This window comes from Callithrix jacchus, chromosome 3, assembly GCF_049354715.1.
Source record: "Callithrix jacchus isolate 240 chromosome 3, calJac240_pri, whole genome shotgun sequence".
Classification (NCBI taxonomy): domain Eukaryota; kingdom Metazoa; phylum Chordata; class Mammalia; order Primates; family Cebidae; genus Callithrix; species Callithrix jacchus.
The window spans coordinates 75,410,666-75,431,359 of NC_133504.1; the positions used below are offsets into that span (position 1 = coordinate 75,410,666).

General features: G+C 35.3%; 1 protein-coding gene and 1 pseudogene across 31 annotated transcripts in view; both read right to left on the minus strand.

Annotated features, from left to right (window-relative positions):
- BLTP1 (bridge-like lipid transfer protein family member 1) overlaps window positions 1-20,694 on the minus strand; it is a 220,865-nt gene that overhangs the window by 116,562 nt on the left and 83,609 nt on the right. For all 31 annotated transcript variants that reach the window (XM_035293010.3, XM_035293009.3, XM_078366548.1 and 28 more), the window contains 9 exons: window positions 16,439-16,689; window positions 13,326-13,581; window positions 11,059-11,896; window positions 8,328-8,398; window positions 7,378-7,551; window positions 6,314-6,434; window positions 4,852-4,998; window positions 4,345-4,472; window positions 3,812-4,011 (listed from right to left, as the gene is read on the minus strand). In XM_035293010.3, the coding sequence (XP_035148901.3) occupies window positions 3,812-4,011; window positions 4,345-4,472; window positions 4,852-4,998; window positions 6,314-6,434; window positions 7,378-7,551; window positions 8,328-8,398; window positions 11,059-11,896; window positions 13,326-13,581; window positions 16,439-16,689 (2,186 nt within the window). The remainder of the gene's footprint in view (window positions 1-3,811; window positions 4,012-4,344; window positions 4,473-4,851; window positions 4,999-6,313; window positions 6,435-7,377; window positions 7,552-8,327; window positions 8,399-11,058; window positions 11,897-13,325; window positions 13,582-16,438; window positions 16,690-20,694) is intronic.
- LOC103791878 (protein-tyrosine sulfotransferase 1 pseudogene) lies at window positions 720-2,314 on the minus strand (annotated as a pseudogene).

Consider the following 20,694-nt stretch of genomic DNA (forward strand, 5'->3'; position numbering starts at 1 on the left):
CTAAATAATCTTCATAGTAGTTTTAAATACTTTCATCATCTCACAAAATAAAAAAAATTTCAATTAATTACCGAGCCTTAGGAAAAACATTATTTTCAAGGTAAATTATAGCTTTTCCTAAAAGACTGTTTTATACTAACATATTTTATATAACTACAATTTATCATAGACCTTGTCACAGTTCCATTGCTTACAAATACACCATGGAAATTAACATCTCAAGTGCCTGGAAGAAGTTTTACTTTACCTTACTTTTTTCATTTCTTTCTCTAATTATCACTAATGAATACTTTTTAAAAAGAATATTAAAAACACATGTAAATTTACCATTCAAAGATAACTTAAATTTTTATTTAAAGTACACTGCCTTCTAGCCCTTTAGAGATCACGTTGCAAACCCAGCTTTGGTTTCCATTTTTCATGTAACAGTAAACCATGATAATTTCCTGAGCTCATTAAAAGTTTTTCAAAGATATCTTTTTTTTCTTTTTTTGCCTAACATTGAAATCTTTTATTTTGAAAAATAAAATACAAAAGTCATTAAGTTGTAAATGTATAATGGTAATTTCCCAACTTCTCAGAAACAATAAAATGAATCATTTAAATAATTATTTAATATTACCTGCATCAATACATTTAAACAGGAACATGTGTTCTATAAAACATTAGAACATATACAGACAACCTATTTCAAAAGGAAACTATGCAAGTCTGCTTACAGGATCCCATTTTTAAACCCTCCCTTTGAACACAAACTTCATAATCTGGTAAGAAAAGAAGACAAGAGCAGTTTTAACAGGAAACACATGTCCCTTCTGCGCTCCACGTCACAGGGTTGTGCATGGAATCAGAAGCAAGAGCTCTTTACTCAGGAGGCAGATCCCTCGCGAGGCCCAAAGGTGTGTGGATACCTCCATCCTCTCAGTGGGAGGAAACTAGCAAAAGAAGAGGAGACGAAGAGGAGATGCAGCCAAGGTGCAGACGCTCGGAAGGGAGCAGCCAGTCGTAGAAATTTCCCTTCCCTGGAAAGGAAGCCTTCTTTCCTCAGGTATGGAAGAGGCTCCTGATTCTGCTGCTCCACTTGCTCAGTATAGTTTTTCTTTAAGAAAGTCAGGTAGCTGGAATTTTCCCTTACAGATGCTTCGAGTGTTTTCAAGAATTTGGGGATCAGGTTTTCCGTAGTTAGGTAGGTTGGCATATGGGTCATATCCAAGTTTGGCAAGCATAGGAGCAATCACTGCCATGTCTTGCAAAACATCTGGTGCTATCTTCCCAACCCATTTTGATAGAGCTCCTACACTGACTGGCTTGATGACTTGGTCTGTAGATCTCTCCACTATTGACAGAAACACTCCCCTAGCTTTCCCAATCATCTCTTCATGGTGCAGTACCGAGTGGTTCCAGGGAATATGGAAGAACTTTAAGAGTGATCTCATCCACCATTCAGGATGTAAGACAAGCTATTTGTCATGAACCAACATGCACTTTTTATAACCAACCTCCATACACTGGTTATACGTGGTCTCTATGGCACGATTCCACTTGGTCAAGCAGTCCCTGTAGCTGTTCAGGTCAAATCCAGCTATAGTAACTTTTCGAGAAATCATCGAATGTACTGATGCCCAGCCATCTGGGACCATCAGGAGAAATTTGGCATTGAGCAATAACCTAGCAAGGTAAGTTAAGAATTTTAGGGCAAAAGGATATTTATTACATACATAAGGGGTTAATGATAATTTCTAGTAAGAAGGCTTGCATGGCAGAATCCAGCACCTCATCAGTAACACCAGCCTTATCCAGCCGGATCTTCTCTTTACTCGACCGTGATCACATCTGCTTCAGGGCCAGGATTCAGGGAATGACCCTGGTTTCCTCTCCATAGCGAATGTCAGGATGCGCATCCAGCATGGCCCTCATGAGTGTGGTTCCACTCCGAGGCACACCTCCAATAAATATTAAAGGCATATCTTTGTGATAGGCAAAGGTTTTGTTGGCTTTGAGGTCCAGGCCAGTTCTTATGGTGGCCCTTGTGCTCTCTGATTTGACTGGCTGGCTGCATTCCTCTATCTGGTGATGGCATTCCATGGCATGCTGGCCCAAGTAAAACACAGTCACAGAACATCACCAGACGTGCCAATAGTAAGTTTTGCTTCAGCTTTCCAACCATCTTAATGTGATTATCTTGTTATTAAACAGATATTTTGCTCAAAATGATTTTTGGAAAATATTCAGGCCATAGAGGGTCTATTTCAGAAAGATGACTAACATCTGGGATGAATGAGGAGCTGTTGCGCTGTCTTGCCGGCATCCTGGGCTCAGCTGCTAGTCCCACTGCCCTCAGTTGGGGGTCACTTAGGAGCCCACCCTCACCGCCAGGCGCCAGTGCTGCCAGCCCTGCTTGGCCCCACAGAGCAGTGCTGGTGTGACTCGCACCTGCCTCAGCAGCCTTCAGAGATATAATTTTAAGAGCTATATAATACTCCATCCTGTGGAAATACCATTCTTTGCATTTATAATTAAAAAGTCTTCCTCAGAGAGTACTACATTTTCCTACAATTTTCTCATTTAGTTTTTTTGTATTTGTCTTTAATCTCACACTTATTCAGATGTATCAAAGTTCCAAAAATTATGAAAAAGTGTGCAATGAAAAGCCTCTAAAACCACAACCAGACACCGAGATTGCCTCCCTATGAGGGTAATAAATATGAGGTTATTAAGTATCCTTAGGCAGATACTGAATGTACATGTAAGCAAACACATCTACATTTTTGCACATTTTTACAAAAATGTCCACCTTGGAATTTTGTTACAAGCTTTGTCTTCTATGAGAGTTTTTTCTTCATGACAATGCCTTTCAAAATTATATAAGGTTCTGCTTATGGTCTGTATAATACCTAAGTGCAAACTGGTTACCAGTGCAAACTACAGAGCAGATAAATGTCTCTTCACTCAAGCCACCACATTTTTTACCAGTTTTAGGACGACAGATCTTAGGCAGTCATGAAAAGTTCCTTGAAAACCTCAGGTCAAATGCTTTGAGTCTCACACATGGGATGACAAAAATAAGCCCTGAGAAAGTGAAAAAATAGTTACACAGACCCAGAAATGCAGACCAGAATCATGGAAATGTCAGAACCTATAAAATACAGTAAGCAAACTCAAGGAATTTATTTGTTTATTCAGGATTGGGCTCCCGTCCCACATAAAGAGCAATCATCTCAAACACGATTAACAAATCTAATTTTTTCTGAATTGAATCTCTAACATTCTGGAATCATTTAAGCATCTAAATGAGAAAATGTGCTAAATAAGAGTAAAAAATATTAAAATGATGTATAACAAACAGCTCTACTTTCCTTTTACCTCACTAGTAACTTTAAGAGAAATGTGTGTCACCTTATTGCTGCTATATTTTACAGACTCTCTGGTTTTGATTACTATTACAATTAATTCTAACACTGTTTTATAAACAGAATGATTAAAGAAATAAGAAAGACTATAAAGATCATGTCCTCTCTGTTCTATAATGAGCAAGCAAATAGCATGGAAAAAACACATGGGAGATAGAAGCAGTTCCTAATTTGGGTCATACCAATTAACTTTCCTACCAAAGTTTATTTTCTATTCTGTACAGCATATGAGTGACAAATAGCTAAATACCATGTGTTCAATATAGGGAGAAATATCTTTCTCTTTCTTGTAGAATACTCAAATTGTAGAAATATTCAAAGGAAAAAACCATATTCCCTTTTGCAAAATCATCTTACATTTATATATGCCAAGGAAAAACATATTTGTTGTAGAATCCTACCTGTTGTATCAAGACCCCTAAGTTGCCCGTGAACTCGATGAATGTTTAACTTGGCTGCAATTTCTTTTCCTTTTTCTGCTCCAGCATTTGATCTGAGAGATCCAGATGACTGAGGCTGCATCTTTGTGGCATGAACATACCTATCAAAATTTGATGTTCTACCAGGTTCTACATTGTTTGAAGTCTCTTCCACCACACCTCTTTATGAAAAAAAAAAGAGAGTAAATGTTTAACATTTAAATAATACAGTTCAGAGAAAACATTTAACTAAAAGGTTTGCTTTTAAAAAAAAACACTCTACTATTACCAATAGTAATAAAAAATTCTTCGATGTTTACTGAAAGATATTATGAATAGAAACAGTAAAAAATTTTTAAAGACATACTTTACTAATCTATAAATTAATATTTGAAATTTCAAAACCAGTTTTGAGTTTTAACATTACATTCTTAGAAAAGTATTAAAAAGAAGACCAAAGCTTACTTTTACATCCAGCAAGATAATATGGCTCAGATTAATAAAATCTTTCTTACCTGTTCATACGAACTTGCGTAGCAATTCTGTCAAAACACAATGCCACTAGGGAAACATGAGTCACACTCCTACTAGGAGCTGTAGTTGGAGATTCTTCCATTGAGGCTTGTAACAAGCATAAGTTTACCTAACATACACACAAAATTTCAGAACTCACAGGTGAAAAGTTATTACAAACATAAAATATGCATAAAAATGAAAAACTACTGTTAAGAATGGAATACCTATGTATCTGTCAGTGAAGACGAAGTTTATGAATACAGATTCTCATAAAATAATCCTAATTAAATTTTTACTGGATGGATATGGAACATTTTACTATTACCTAATATTCTGCTTAACTAAACTATTTAGATTACATTAAATCTACATTAGATCACAGGAATAAAATATTTTTTAATATTATTCACTGTTCTACCATTATTCACATTGGTTACTAAAAAGGACAAACACCATCAAAATGCTCTCCTCTTTCAGGAAAAAAGTTTAAAATATTAAATGGTTACCTTTGGTATGCTAACATTAGTCTGAAGTCCTTTAATTGTTACATTATCTTGCTTAATTGTAAGATTGGTCTGTGTATGTCCTTGGTTAGTCGTTCCTATTGTAGGGTGCTCAGGTTTTGTTCCTCTAACATCTTGTTTGGAAGATAACTAAAAAGATCGTAAGTGAAATTATTTCAAAAGTTTTTCATAACTTCCGCATCATCTACAACAGCAACTCACTTATTCACTCTGCCCCTCTATGCCCATCTATGTGCCAGCTGTGTTCTAGTTTTACATCTCACCTTAAAATCCAAAACTTTGATAATCTAGGAAATAGACAGATAGCATCAAGGTTGAGAAAAGTAATACATATTAAAGTAAAATCAAGGCCGGGCGCAGCGGCTCAAGCCTGTAATCCCAGCACTCTGGGAGGCCGAGGCGGGTGGATCACAAGGTCAAGAGATCGAGACCATCCTGGTCAACATGGTGAAACCCCGTCTCTACTAAAAATACAAAAAATTAGCTGGGCATGGTGGCGCGTGCCTATAATCCCAGCTACTCAGGAGGCTGAGGCAGGAGAATTGCCTGAACCCAGGAGGCGGAGGTTGCGGTGAGCCGAGATTGTGCCATTGCACTCCAGCCTGGGTAACAAGAGCGAAACTACGTCTCAAGTGGCGGAGGGGGGAAGTAAAACCAGCCTATAGAGAAAAGGAAAAACGATACAGTAATTACAGGCATTTTTTAAGATCACTAAACTGTACCGACTTAAAAGCAAACTTGGTTTCTGATAATTGGCCCGTTTTTGGCTAGGAATATTTTCAAATTTCTTTTTTTCACTCATTTACTCTATCATATGAAATGTCAATATATATTAAACAGTTCACTAAAATAATCAGTCTCACTTTCATCTCTCTTCTGGTCCCTACTCCACATAGAATACAGATAAATTTGAAGATCAAATGGAGCTCTGGAAGAGCACTGGGATATGACTGCTAAGCAACTGGCTTCGTGGCTAGAACCACAATGTAAGTAGACTAGCACACAATGAGAGGTAGTGACTTGATTCACTGAAATGAATAAGGAAAATCTCAAAGCAATATTAAGATACAAGTCATTTAATCACAGAGGAAAATCAAAACATAAGCAGCTGCCTTAGAAAAGCAAAGTGTCAGTCCAAAAGAATATTCATTCACGTAGGGCTAAAGCTCTTTAAAAAGGCTTGGAACTAAGCTGCTTCTAAAATAAAAGAAACAAACAAAGCAATTTAATATATTTTTAAGTAAATGTTTTTACTATTATTCAATCCACAGTACAGTTATATGTCCTATCTTTTATGGAGCCAATGACATCTGAAGGCTTTTAGAACATGTCCATATATTCTGATTTGACTTGTAACAAAAATTTTGATCAATTCAAGTTTGAATATTGTATACACATGATAAATATTCAATTTGCTATGCCTAGTAAATTAAACAATTCTTACATTTTCTGAGAAGGTAGTCTTGCTATTTTGGACTGCTTCCCTGAGAACTTTAGCATGAAGATCATCTACAATTGCAGCTGGATGTCGGGTACTAGCACAATGCACCATTGCTTCAATATATCTGAGGGAAAAAAACAGTAAATGAAATCTTTAAATGTCACTAATCCTACAACTTAGCTTATGTAAACATATCATGAAATGCAGCACCATTTGAATATGTACAACAATCGCTCAACATTGAAATGAGAATGTCTAAGCCACATATTTAGAAATTATGCCACGGAGAAATTTCTGAGGTTATCCCTACCACCACCACCCTCACCCCGAGTTGAAGTGTTCTAGATTGGGCAATGATCTTTTCTTTAACAAACTCCTGAAGAAGATTTCCTTGTGTTTGTCATTTATACAATATCTCATAAGAATCTTAACAGTGGAAACTATCAAAGAAAACTATGTGCTTTTGTAGGAAAAGGAAGATTTTCATGAAAGCTCATCTCCACTGAACCCCTTTTCTCTTCTCAACTGTTTCCACACCACTTTCATTATGTTTCATTCTCATTTTTATTCATGTTAGTTTCATATAATAATGTATATTATATTATTGCAGTATAACAATAAATTTGAATATACAGTCAGCTCTCCATATCTGTGGGTTCCAAATCCACATATTTAGCCAAGTGTAGACTGAAAATACAGTATAACCCACCAATACAGAAGGCTGACATTTTATCTGCAGGTTCCATAGGGCCAACGTGCAGGCTTGAGCAACTGTAGATTTTGGTATCCATAGGTGTCCTGGAACCAATATCCGACAGATATGGAGGAACGACTGTAATTATTTAGGCTGAGAAAGTAATAAATGATAACTAACTGAAACACAGATATTTTCATTTTTATTCAATCAAAAAAGCTATCAATCGTCTCTATGTGAACATTATATATCCCATATAATTGTAATTATCAACAATCTTCTATATGAATATACCATATTACATATACTCATCATATCACACAGAGTAACCACTGTATAAAGCAATAATTGTATTTTTAGACAAAATCAATACCTGTCTAAAGCTTCAACCACCAGGGGAGTCAAAACGATATCAACAGTTCCTTTTACTTCAACTATGGCTGTTGTCCTGGTCTGGGACACTGGTTGATCCAGGGTCCACTCTTCTGTTAATGTTTCATCATCTGTGTTATCAGTGAGTTTTTTATCCAGTGGAGTATATGGTGTACTGTAAAATTTAACAAGCAAATCATATATTAAAAAGACCATGAATCAGAAGTTGGGGCTTCCTTAGGAGAGTGAACAAAGGTATTCATTATAACTAAAAATTTTATGGAATTGGACTTGTTTTTTTTGAGTCTCACTCTGTCACCTAGGCTGGAGTGCAGTGGTGCAATCTTGGCTCACTGCAACCTCCTCCTCCCAAGTAGCTGGGATTACAGGTGTGTGCCACCATGCCTGGCTAATTTTTTTTTTGTATTTTTAGTAGAGATGGGGTTTTGCCATGTTGGCCAGGCTGGTCTCAAATTCCTGGCCTCAACTGATCTGCAAGCCATGGCTTCCCAAGGTGCTGGGATTGCAGGTGTGAACCCCATGCTCGGCCTAGACTTGACATTTTATGTCCCAAAGACTTTTTAAAGACAGGCCAAAAGAAGTACTAAAATGCCAATTGATCAAAGATGGCTAATACATCAAATGAGAAAACTTTTTTGATATATTTACCTGATGTTCCTTTTCTAAATTATGAAAAACATGACACTGAATTCTTATTAGTCACCAATTTTGATATGCCAAGTTATAGCACGTTGAATACCTATTATTCAAATGCTACTGACTACTTATAAATGTAGCCAAAGCCATGGTAGACAAAGAGCTGAATTATTTCAGTAATTCATTCTTAATATAAAGTCCATACTCAACTGAAGTATGATTATTACTCAGAATAAACCCTACCCATCTCATAATCAAGAAAGAATGACTTTAAAGCATGTCATTTTTACTTACTTTGAAGTTGATCCTGAAAGTTGCATGCCTCTGTCTAGCAAAGAATTAGCCGTGAGCCCCTGCTTGATAACCTAGAATATAAAATACTATAGTCTAGATTTTTAATATTCTCTAATTTTATAATATCAACTGATATATGTAAATATCTGAATTACCTAATATGATTTTGTTATATTTCATATAAATGTTTAACAGACAAATTGAGCAAATCAAAGAATACATTCAATTGGCAGTTGCACTTTGTTAATTCGAATAAATGGCAGAGCAGGGTTGTAAGAGTAAAAGACTACAACTAAAACTTAAAAGCAATTGTTTCAAATCTCTTTTCTCCAGTTTGTTTTTAAATTGAGTTTTTTCCTCAAGCTAATTTTAGTCTTCTCCTAGCACAAACAACTTTTAAGTGGGGAAAAAGAGCCACAGAAACATTAAACTATAGGAATAACTAGTCTTGTATTTTATATCAATAAATAACAAAGAAAATAAACAAGTGAACCTAACCAAATTGAACCTTTATAAATGCTAGTCAGTATTTAGACTTAATGGAGAAAAATAACTTTCTTACCTCCCAGTTACTCTTCCGCCCTTCCCCCGCCGCCCGCCAATTATCCCAGCCATTCTACTCTGGTAATCATCCTTCTACTCTCTCCATCTATAAGAGCCTGCTTAGATTCCACGAGTGAAATCATGAGGTATTTGTCTTTTATTGCCTTACTTATTTCACTTAACATAATGCCCTCCAGATTCATCCATATTACCACAAATGACAGGATTTCCTTCTTTTTTTATGGCTGAAGAGTATTCCATTGTGTATATTCTACCACATTTTCTTTATCTGTCCATTCACTGATGAACATTTAGGTTGATTCCATATATTAGCTATTTTGAATAGTGTTTTAATTAACATAAAAGTACAGACATCTCTTTAATAAACTGAATTAATTGGTTTTGGATATTATCCAGTAGTAGGATTGCTGGATCATATGGAAATCTATTTTTAATTTTTTTTTTAGGAATCTCCATACTATTCTTTATAATGCCTACACTAATTTAATTTACACTTCCACCAACAGTGCATAAGGTTTCCCTTTTCTCTACATCCTCGCCAATACATGTTACTTTTTGTCTTTTCTGATAACAGCCTATATTCTATTTTTGAAGCTAAAGATAATAATTCCTTAACCTATCTTCTCTAGAGATGACTGCCTAATCAAACTAGAAAGATTTATTTAAAATACTGAAATAATTACATCCTCTCAGGTACTATTCTGCATAAGTACCATTCAGTTTTGAACTGGAAAATTCATATACCAACATATTTCCACATAGAATAAAAACGACATTTTGAAATCTTAGCACAGGCAATTGGTTTTGGGCAAGATAAGAAATCAGCATAATCTTAAAAACAAAATTTTATAACTGTCACTAGTGTTTCTTTTTCCTTCAATACATATTATTCAAATGCCTACATAATAATCTATGAGAAAATTCAACTCCATGTATCATGTCCCATCATAACTAATAGTTTAAGTCCAAGCCCTGGTCATTTCCTGCACAGACTACTGCAACAGTCTCCTAAGTGATCACCCCAGTTCCTCTCTTGCTTAATGACAATTCAATTCTACTTAGTATCAAAGTACATGAGATCATATCATATTTCCTTAAAACCCTGAAGAGTTAATAAATGAAATGAAAATAAAATTCAAACTCCTGATGCCATGGTCTGTAAGATTTGAATGATCTGGTCGTTGTTTAGGTCTCCAGCCTCATTATGAGCAAATCTCTCCACTCACTATTTCTCAGGCATGCTGACCTCATACCCTCTTCAGGGCTGTAGGAAGGCAGTTGCCTCTGCCTGGAATGCAATGCTGTAGGTCCTCCTATCTTCAATTCCTCCTCATACTTCAAATTTCAGTTTAAATATTAACTCCTCAGATAGACTTTTCATCTCAATACAATCTAGGTAGTCCTACCCCTTGTTATTTTCTATCCCGGCATCCCTTAGTTAATCATCATAGACTCTTCTCAATTTGTAATTATATATTTATCTATCTGTCTATTGTCAGTCTTCCACCTCTAAACCACAAGCTCCATATCCATTTCCCTCACCACTGTACATCAAATGCCTTGTACACAATAGTACATAATATCTGAATTAAGAATAATTAAATAAGCATTTAGACACTTCAAATAAGTATGATATTTCATATTGGCTAAAACCACTAAATTTATTTTTAGGTATTTTTAGTTTACCTAAAAAATTCTGTAATGCATTTTCAGAATACATTACAGAAATGCCCAATAACCATATTCATACTGAATTATAAGAACTCAAATGTCAAATAAGTGGACAAGGAAAGCTTTGTATAGAAGGAGTTATGACTTAATAAAAAGAACACTAATAAAAGCAGCCTCAAAATTTTATTTTTAAGACACAGAAAATATTAATTCAGAGACTTGATCCTAATCTTAGAGTACAATTCAGACATAGAATATGTGTTGATTAGATTAAAGCAGTAGCAATCAACTCATAAACCACTCCTCAATTTAATTTACTTAAATTTATAATATTCATCAATAACTCTGTGACCTCTCATACATAAAGCCATGGCTTCAGAAAGTTTATCTCTTAGAAAGGTAGCTAAAAAGAATGAGAGTAATTATGAATACAATTTCTTAAAAATCGATTTCTCTAAATAAATGTATCAGTGGAAACTAATGATTTGGTTTATACCTTAAAAGTTGGAACAGAAAGCTGTTCAAATGATGATGAACTTTCTTCACTAGTTGGTGTATCCAGATCAAGGGGACGATGCAATGAGGACTTAGAGGTTCTTTTGTTGGTTGGGTGCTTAACTGACCAATTAATTACCTGAAACTGAGTAAGGTAAGTCTGATAACAATTCATCACGGGTTGTTGCGGAGTAATCTGTTCACTCTCCACTGTTTTCTCACCTTCTACAATATATAGATGCTCTATAACATCATCTTCTCCACCTAATGCAGAAACAAATGAAGCCTGAGAAGGATGAGTTTTGAATGGCAGAGTTCGGGAATCCTGAATGCTTTCTCCATGTCCAGTAAGTGGTCCTTCTACACTGTGATATATGGAACCCCTACTGTAGTCAATCTGCTGGGTTTGCTTTTTCTTCTTTTTTCTACCTGGATAAGTTCCAGGGCCTTCATCACTGCTAATGGGTTCAAACTCCTCAGCAGCAGAAAAGTAGGCTTCACTATCAGCCATTGACATGCTGGAATCCATTGATCGATACTGATGAAATGAATTAGAGTCTGCTGACGGTGTATACGGGAATGAACCAAAACTTCTCCTCTGCTTTGGTGAATCTAGTACATTTTCATCACTTCGAGAGACATCACTACTAAACTGGACTCCAACTGTTACAGGCTGCTTGTCCCCATAGAAAGCAGCAGTAAGACTCTTAGTACTTCCAAGTCGGGTGGAACAGACAGAGGCTTGCCGTTTCAAGGGAGATCTAAGAGGAGATTGACCTACTGACTTATCCTGAGTATTAGGAGACACAGGGCTGTTTCCTGAAATTTCTGTAGGGATACTAAAACAGAAAGAAAAGCTATTACCATTTTCTATACATCATAAAATTTACTGTAAGCATAAAAAGAAGTACCACTAAAAATCATTTTATTAATTTTAATCATGTATTTTACAAATAAAAGAAAATCTAAGCCAGGTGGGCAGATCACAAGGTCAGGAGTTCAAGACCAGCCTGGCCAACATGGCGAAACCCCGTCTCTACTAAAAATACAAAAAATTAGCCAAGCATGGTGGCACATGCCCATAATCTCAGCTACGCAGGAGGCTGAGGCAAGAGAATTGCTTGAACCTGGGAAGCAGAGGTTGCAGTGAGCTGAGACTGTGCCACTGCACTCCAGCGTAGGTGACAGAGCAAGACTCCATCTCAAAAAAGAAAAAAATCTAAAATTTTACAATAAAATACTCAAAGTACTCAAAGTAACAAAACAGTACACTATGTGTTCATACCCCCATTAGTTCCAAAAGTTTTTGAGGTAGCTTAAAACACAATGAAAACTGAAAGAAACTCCAGAATATAACCTTCTATCCGTAATCCATGGACACTAATGCATTTATAAAGGTTTCTTTTTCTTTCACATCCTTTAAAATATTATCTAATAAAATATACCGGGGGCATCTGATTAAAGGAGAGAGGAGGAAGAAGTTATACATAACCTCAGTGTTTCTGACTTCAGCAACTGATGTAGTAGTGCCATTTAGTAAGGCAGAACAAGTGAAGAATGATAGGAATAAGGCCATTTTTAATATGTTGAATTTGAAGTCTCCATGAAACATCCAAGTATATATATCAAGAAGGTGTCTAGGCCTTAGGAACAAAGGTTTTGGCTGGAGTTTTACATTTAAAATATGTTAGCTAGAGAATATAATTGAAAGCAGTTACTGAGACTCCCTAGGGAAATAGTATAGAATGAGTGGAGAAAAAAGAGACATTCAACAAAGGACAAGCTATAAAAGGAAGAGAAAAAAGAAAGGAGGAAGAAATAGAGGACATGACAATAGAGACTGAGAAAGAATAGCCAAGGAGGTGGGAGGAAATTTTGAAAAATGCTATCAAACCAAGAGGAAAGTTTGATTCAAGAAGGGAGTGGCCAACCATTAAGGCGCCAAAAGGAGGAACAAAAAAAGTATCCATTAGACTAGAAGGATAATATGTGAATGTTAACAATGATTCACTGTGAGTGGTGGGATGACAAGAAACTTTCACTTTTCATTACACTTTCTTGTACTTTCCTCATATGTGGAAAGAATATATGTGTATGGCTTTTATAATCAGAAAGACAAGAGCAAACTAACATTTCAAAATATGCTCAGATATACAGGAAACAATTGTTTAAAGTGGGGGAACGGACAGGGAAGAAGTTTTTCTTGCCACAATTTTAAACATAGAATCCTATTTATGATCAGGATTCTAAATCTAAGTGAATACTGACCTTGTTTGGCCATCATCTCTTTTTGTCCCATGCAAGAACTCTTTTTGAACCAAATGGTCATCAGCAACAGATGGACTTTCCTTTTCACCAGCCAACAAAGGCTGTGCAGCACTAGAACTACTGTTCTCTTCTGAGGAAGAGGATGAACTATGAGATCGTAATGGTACTTGAAGACTAAGGTGCTGAGTTTTTCTCTCTACTTCTATTCCCACTGATTTGTTTTCCCATTCTTTCCTCTTCATGACATTCATATTACCTAAACAAAAAAAAAGTTAAGTGAACATACAAATTTCAAAAGCAATTTATGAAAAACACGGCAATTTAATTCCATTCTTAAGTATAATCATTTTTAAAAAGCCAAGTATCTACTTTCACATAGCAATTTGTTAAATATTTTAGAAATATATCTACATTAAGTATAGATCCCAGGTCCATAAATAGTAAATTTTTTCTTCTTTTTAAATATTTTATTGGAAAATTTATAAATTTACAGAAAACTTTCAAGAATAATACAAAGAACACCATATATATTCTACTTAGATTTACTTATATTTTCCCCTTTTGCTCTAAAAATTCAGTATTGACAGGGACTGCATCATTTTTCATTCACTGATGTACCTCTAGTACCTAGAACAATGCCTCATACATAGAAAGCACTCAATAAATGGTTCTGTGAATGAATAAATAATAACTTTAGGACCAGAGTGAAGCACCACTGTTTCAGAGTTTCATAAAGAGCTCTGTGATGTGTTACATAAATTGAGGGGCTGGGGAAAATAAAAAGAGAATACTATAGTTGTCTAGATTCATAAAATTTAATTCTTGCTCAACTTCCCCTCACCTCCTACTATCCCTGTTTTACCCAAGAAAAAGAAACCTGCTAATGGAGAAAACATCTCCCTGAACAGAATGCAGTTCTAGTGGCATTCAAGGGGTAAAGAGTCGTAAACTTAGAATGCTATTTACTTATAGTACCACAAATGTAAAATACAGCAATGAAAGTCAAAAAAAAATGGTCTTGATTCACTTCTAACAGATACAGGAACGTAGTGTTCACTGACCTTCCAAGCAGATCCTTAATTCTCCGCATATGCCCTCCTTGATTTTATCCTGACACTGCGTCTATACTCCATTCCTGGATGACTCAACAATCAGAAACTCAGGTACATATGTAGTGGTTATTCCCAACCTCCCATAAATTGTTTGTTTTCATAATTACTCTCATTCTGAAATTGTTTTCATAATTACTCTCATTCTTCTTGTCCATAAGGACAAGAAACTGATGGCACTTCAGCAATTACAACTCGCTACTAAGAGAATCACCAAGTGATACAGACACTTCCTATTATACATTATAAGAATTTTACTTTCTTCAATGTTAGAAAGAGAATTTACTATTTTCCTCCTTTCACACCATGTAAAAATTTCCTGCAAATATTCTTTCTCAAGTTTGTGATAGTTAATCTTTGAAAATCAAGCAATGTTTATAATTACTGCCAGTTGTAGCACAGTAGAGATAACAAGAAAGTGGCTTCAGTGGTCCTGATTCTAGTTTCTTCTCAGCCACACTTGGCTGTTATTACTTCATGCAACTCAGTCTCAGTGACAAACCTGTTTCTTTACTACAAAACAAGGATAATATCCATCTTACATGATAGCTTGGAGATTAAATGAGAAAATGCCATTGTAAAACTTTAAAAATGAACATTATTCAAATGTAAAAAAGTTACATAAGAAGACAGCTAAATTATTAAAATCTATCTTATCACTTAAATGCCAAGAAAGTTTGGTTTGCTGATTTTATAAGATAATCTGCTCTCATTCTAGCAAACCTGCAGAAGTAGAATGATCTTAAAGTAAAATGTGCACACTTATTACTACTCAGTAAAAAATCATTTAGGCTGGGCGCGGTGGCTCAAGCCTGTAATCTCAGCACTTTGGGAGGCCGAGGTGGGTGGATCGCGAGGTCAGGAGATCGAGACCATCCTGGTCAACATGGTGAAACCCCATCTCTACTAAAGATACAAAAAATTAGCTGGGCATGGTGGCGCGTGCCTGTAATCCCAGCTACTCAGGAGGCTGAGGCAGGAGAATTGCCTGAACCCAGGAGGCGGAGGTTGCGGTGAGCCGAGATCGCGCCATTGCACTCCAGCCTGGGAAACAAGAGCGAAACTCTGTCTCAAAAAAAAAAAAAAAAAAAAAAATCATTTAAACAGGAATTTAGCATATATAGTCTGGCTGTTTCCTCTAAGAGTTCCTATAAATGGGAAAGCAATCTGCTAAACTCTTAAAGGTAAAATTATCCCTTTCCTATCTTTTTTGGTCTACTGATAAAAGGCAGCCATAAATTAATGTTTTTAAATTAATTAAGGGGAAATGGCTAAATATGGGTGAAGTATCAAGACTTTTCTACATTTAACATCTTCACAGCATGGCAACTTAAGAAGTAAATATTGCACTGAATTGTAGGAACACAAAACTAAAAAAAAATCCAGAGGACAATGTGTTTCTTAAGTCTCTGGAGAAAAGACCCTGGGTAAATCTAAATATAATACGCTTAAAGCCACTCTTCACTGCTCGTACCAAACTGGTGTATTTGCAGAGTTATGCTAAAGATTCTAAGGACAGACTGGAGTTCTTTTCTTGACATGTTTAATTTTACTGATAAGTAAACTATTTTGCAAAAATAATTGGTAACAGGGGCCAACAGAATAAATATTACTATTGAAAAGTTTTCCTATAAAAGCAAGCTGGTTAAACAACTTGTTACCTTGAAGCACAGCTATTCCTAAGTGTTTATCTGAATGCTCTGTTACAGGAAAATAACAATATGGAAGGAAATATTTAGAATAAACTTTGTGAGGAAAGCCACCCACATCAACAACAGAAGATTTGAATAGCAGACCTACTTTTGCCGTGTATAACTGAGAAAATCACTAGTTTTATCTGGCTATAGTTAAGTCATGTGCAAATCAAAGGCAGATTATACTAAACCCTATTCATAAGACTACACAAAATAAACTGAGTTGAACAGAATAACACTGAATTTCTCCCAGAACGGTACAGGGATACAGAAAATCAACAATTAGCAGAGTGATGAAACATTTTATTACCATCAATAATTTTGGGAATTTCTTTAGTAATTATCCATTCTCCAGGCTGTAGCAGAGACTGTCCATAATACATATCAGACTCTGTACTTGTGCTTGAAAATGCAGAGCTACTGGAAGGTGTCAACTCTTCAAGTTTGAAGAAATCTAGGCCAGTTATTGTGCCACCGAAGAATCTGCATCCACCGAGACAACCACATTTGTTTCTACATCTCTTGTTCTTCAGGATATCATCTGGCCACAAAAACCACAACCTAAACAGAACCCAAAAGAAAACAAAAAACAACTACATTAAAAAAAAACAAACTCATTAAGAAATAAAAAACTTTTTGGTACATAATTAAGTTAGTTGTTAATATTTTTAAAAGACAAAGTAAACACAAACAGAAAGGTTTATTCCTACTGTGGTTTCTTTTTTTAAATCATTTGCCTTTCTTAAAAAACACAGTCTTACCAGAGCAAGTGAGATGGAAATAAGCAGAATCAATAATAAGAGAGATATGGCATACATTAAAAAGCCCAAAGCATTTTTTAAAAAAGCAAATATAAAAATCAGACATTTAAATCCAGTTCTACAATGTAGTAAACATTCTCAAAAAGACTAAAATTTTAAGACATTAATCCAAAAACAGACAAAACTATTAGTATAGATTATGCCTGATAGCTCATTATCTTTAAAATTTCAGGGCCTATTTCACATTGCAAATTTAAAACACTAAAAAATTACAAATATGCAGCAAGTAAGAAATTTTTCTCAATAAAATTAAAATAATGAACTACTTCACATTTTGGAGAAAAACAATATCCAGGTCTACTCCCTTGTAATAAGCACTACAGATAAAGCATTAAAAACGTATGTAAACTTCAGGTTCTATATAAGTGACTCATAGATCTGTCAGTCTTTATTAAGTATCCTCCTTTCTTAAAAAATATTATATAATAGAAATATTCTCACTCATAGGTGGGTGATGAAAAATGAGAACACATGGACACAGAAAGGGGTGTACTAAACAGTGGGGTCTATTGGGGGGAAAAGGGGAGGGCCAGTGGGAGGGGGAGGTGGGGAGGGATAGCCTGGGGAGAAATGCCAAATGTGGGTGAAGGGGAGAAGAAAAGCAAAGCACACTGCTATATGTGTACCTACGCAACTGTCTTGCATACTCTGCTCATGTACCCCAAAACCTATATAATCCAATAAAAAATTAAAAAAAAAAAAAAAAAAGACAAAGAGGGAAAAAAAATATTATATAATAGAAATCTGTGAGATATATCTTTATTCCTTTTTTACTTTAATAAAATTCCCTCATATTTACAGTCTATTTTGCTTAGCATTTTTACATATATTATCTCCTTGGATTCTCAAGACGCTCACAGAAAGACAGAAGAGGTATTATCACCTTCATTATATATCCATTAATTTGTACTTCTTGAACATATCAATTAAGGGCCTAGTGCCAGGCTAAGCAAAACTGATATGGTCTTTATCTATATGAAGTTTACAATACAGAGGCAAAGACAAACAATAAACAAAAAAATAACTAATCATAAATTGTATTAAATGTTATGAGGTAAACAGAGTGTTGTGACCAAGAAAATAGGAAGAATCTTTTAAAAAGTAACATTTGAGAGATTAAAGATGAGGTGGAACAACTTAGAAGTGGAACACCAATCTAGAGAAGACAGAAAAATGTATGAGTAGGCCTTAGGATAAGGAAGCGGTTGAGGTTACTTCAATCAGGTGTTATCTATTTCAAATCACTTCTGTATTTTAAAGTATTAAGTGAAGCAGCAAAGATATCTCAAAACACCATCAAAATAAAATAACATATATATAATAGACATTTTTTACTTCATTCGCAAAGCAAAAGCTTGGTAGAATGCATGGCTTTGAGTCGGCTAGATCTAAGTTCAAATTCTAGCTGTGCCACTTATTAACTCTAGAACTTCAGACAAGTTAACATCTCTAAGCCTCAGTTTCCTCATCTGCAAAATGATGGTATAATATATCTAATAAGATCATTGTGAGGATAAAATGGCATTAACATGTGTAAAGCACCTGATGCAAAACCTGGACTACAGAAGTTACTCAATAAACATTAGCTCCCCTTTCCTATCTTTGTATAATCCAGTGCACTAGTTCTTAAATGTTAGCTTGTATTAGAATCAACTGAATGGCTTGCTAAACTACAGGTGGCTGGCTCCACCCCTAGGTTTCTGATTGAAGACTAGGAAGGCCTGATTATGTATATTTCTATTAAGTTCCAAGGAGATGTTGATGCCGGTGGTTTGCAAACCATATTTTTAAGAAACATTAATCCAATGAAACTAATGGCCTATATATCCAGTAGGTTTTCCAGTAATATCAGGAATGAATATACTGTTCTCTAAAACTCCTGGGAATCCAATATGCAAAAAGGCAGCCAAAGCTGAAGGTCAATGAGTTACCACATGGGAGAGGCAATTCATCATGAGCCCTAAGAATCCCTACATGTTCCTGGTGGGTATGCCATGACTGCAAGCTCTGTCCAGGTAATTTCTCAGGGCTATGTTTGGAGCAAGCAACTGTGAGGATTGAGGTAATGTTTCTCTCTGGAAAACAGTAGGCTTGCTTCTACTTACTATGAAAATAGAAAGATTCACTAAATTCAGTATTCCTCTTTTTTAATGTAACCTACTTTATGCACGTATTCATCATTGATAGGCTTTTTTTTTTCCCCCCCTGAGACTGAGTCTCACTCTATTTCCCAGGCTGGAGTGCAGTGGTGCAATCTTGGCTCACTGCAACCTCCGCCTCCCAGGTTCCAGCAATTCTCCTGCCTCAGCCTCCTGAGTAGCTAGAACTACATTATTCCCTACAGGACTCAGGGAAAAGTTTGCTAGATTTAGCAAATAAAATACAAACAAAAATAAGTTTGTTCTATGCAATATAGGAGACACACATATACTAAAATGTGTTTTGTTGTTTATCTGAAAGTTAAATTTAACTGGGCATCCTGTATTTTATCTAGCAACTCTACTTGGGGGGGCACAGAGAACCAATCCGCCAACACGTGACTGGGTACCACTCTTGCTGTGAGTAATATAATCTCTGATCAGAGAAGTTTTGTGTATTTTGCCAGCACCCACGAAATTGTAACAGGCTAACTTGTTAACTTGTAAGAAAGACAAAAACCCCAGACTTCACAATTTTTGATAAGCTACAGCACTGAAATCAACCTAAATGAGTTACTTGGAGCAGCCTGAGTCACCTGAAGCAACCTCCTTAGCTCCATTAGCACCTTGCTCCACCACCTAACCTAATCAAAGACAGGCATTTGGTTCACACTAAGTGGCTTCCTGAGCAATAAAATAACAAAGAAATCCAATTTCTTTTACATGATATTCTTCACACCTGAGCTTTCATACTCAGCTATATGTCAAATCTTCTTCAATTAATTTAAAAGATTAATGTATTATCAATAAAAATCTCAACAGTTTCTTTTTTTTAACTAGAAAAATTGTCCTCAAGTTCTCGGGAAAGTTAACAGATGATAGTAACTAATCATTTTGTACAATAGAGAAATTAATATGTGTTAGGTATAAATTTTTCCCTCTGTATTCGAATAGCATTTGCAGAAAAAGCAACTTACCTCCTTACCCAGACTAATACACACATGCATCCCACATAAAATCCAGATGGATTTGGGTTTTATATGTTAACAAGAAAAAGAAAAAGAAAAAAAAAATACAGATGCTATTTGATTACTAGCAAAAGAATAGTTTTCTCAAATTAGTAACTGACGTATTTGAATGTATAAAACTAAAGTCATATATGAAAATAAAATTAAAAGGTAAATCAAACTGTAAAATACTAGCAACAGAGATCACAAAAAAGGTGACTGTCTTTAAAAACCTCTTAAAAATTGAAAACCACCAAGACCCCAGTAAGTAAATGTACACAGAATATAAACATTCTATTCACAAGTGAAGAAATTGAAACTGCTAACAAATGTGTTTTTTAAAGTATTAATTTCAGAAATATATAAATGCAAAATAAAGAGATGCCACCTGTCACTTACTAGAAAACACTCAAAAGGTAGCAAAGGTGCAGGGAGACAGGGACTATCTAAAAAGCTACTGGAGATATAAACTGAAAAAATTTCGGGCAAGTAATTTGGCAATGCATACAAAAAGTCTTAATTTTTAACTCATTCTTACTCCCTTCCAGAAAATTAGGTAAAGGAAACAGCCAGAAAGCATGGAAATATATTTTACGTGCC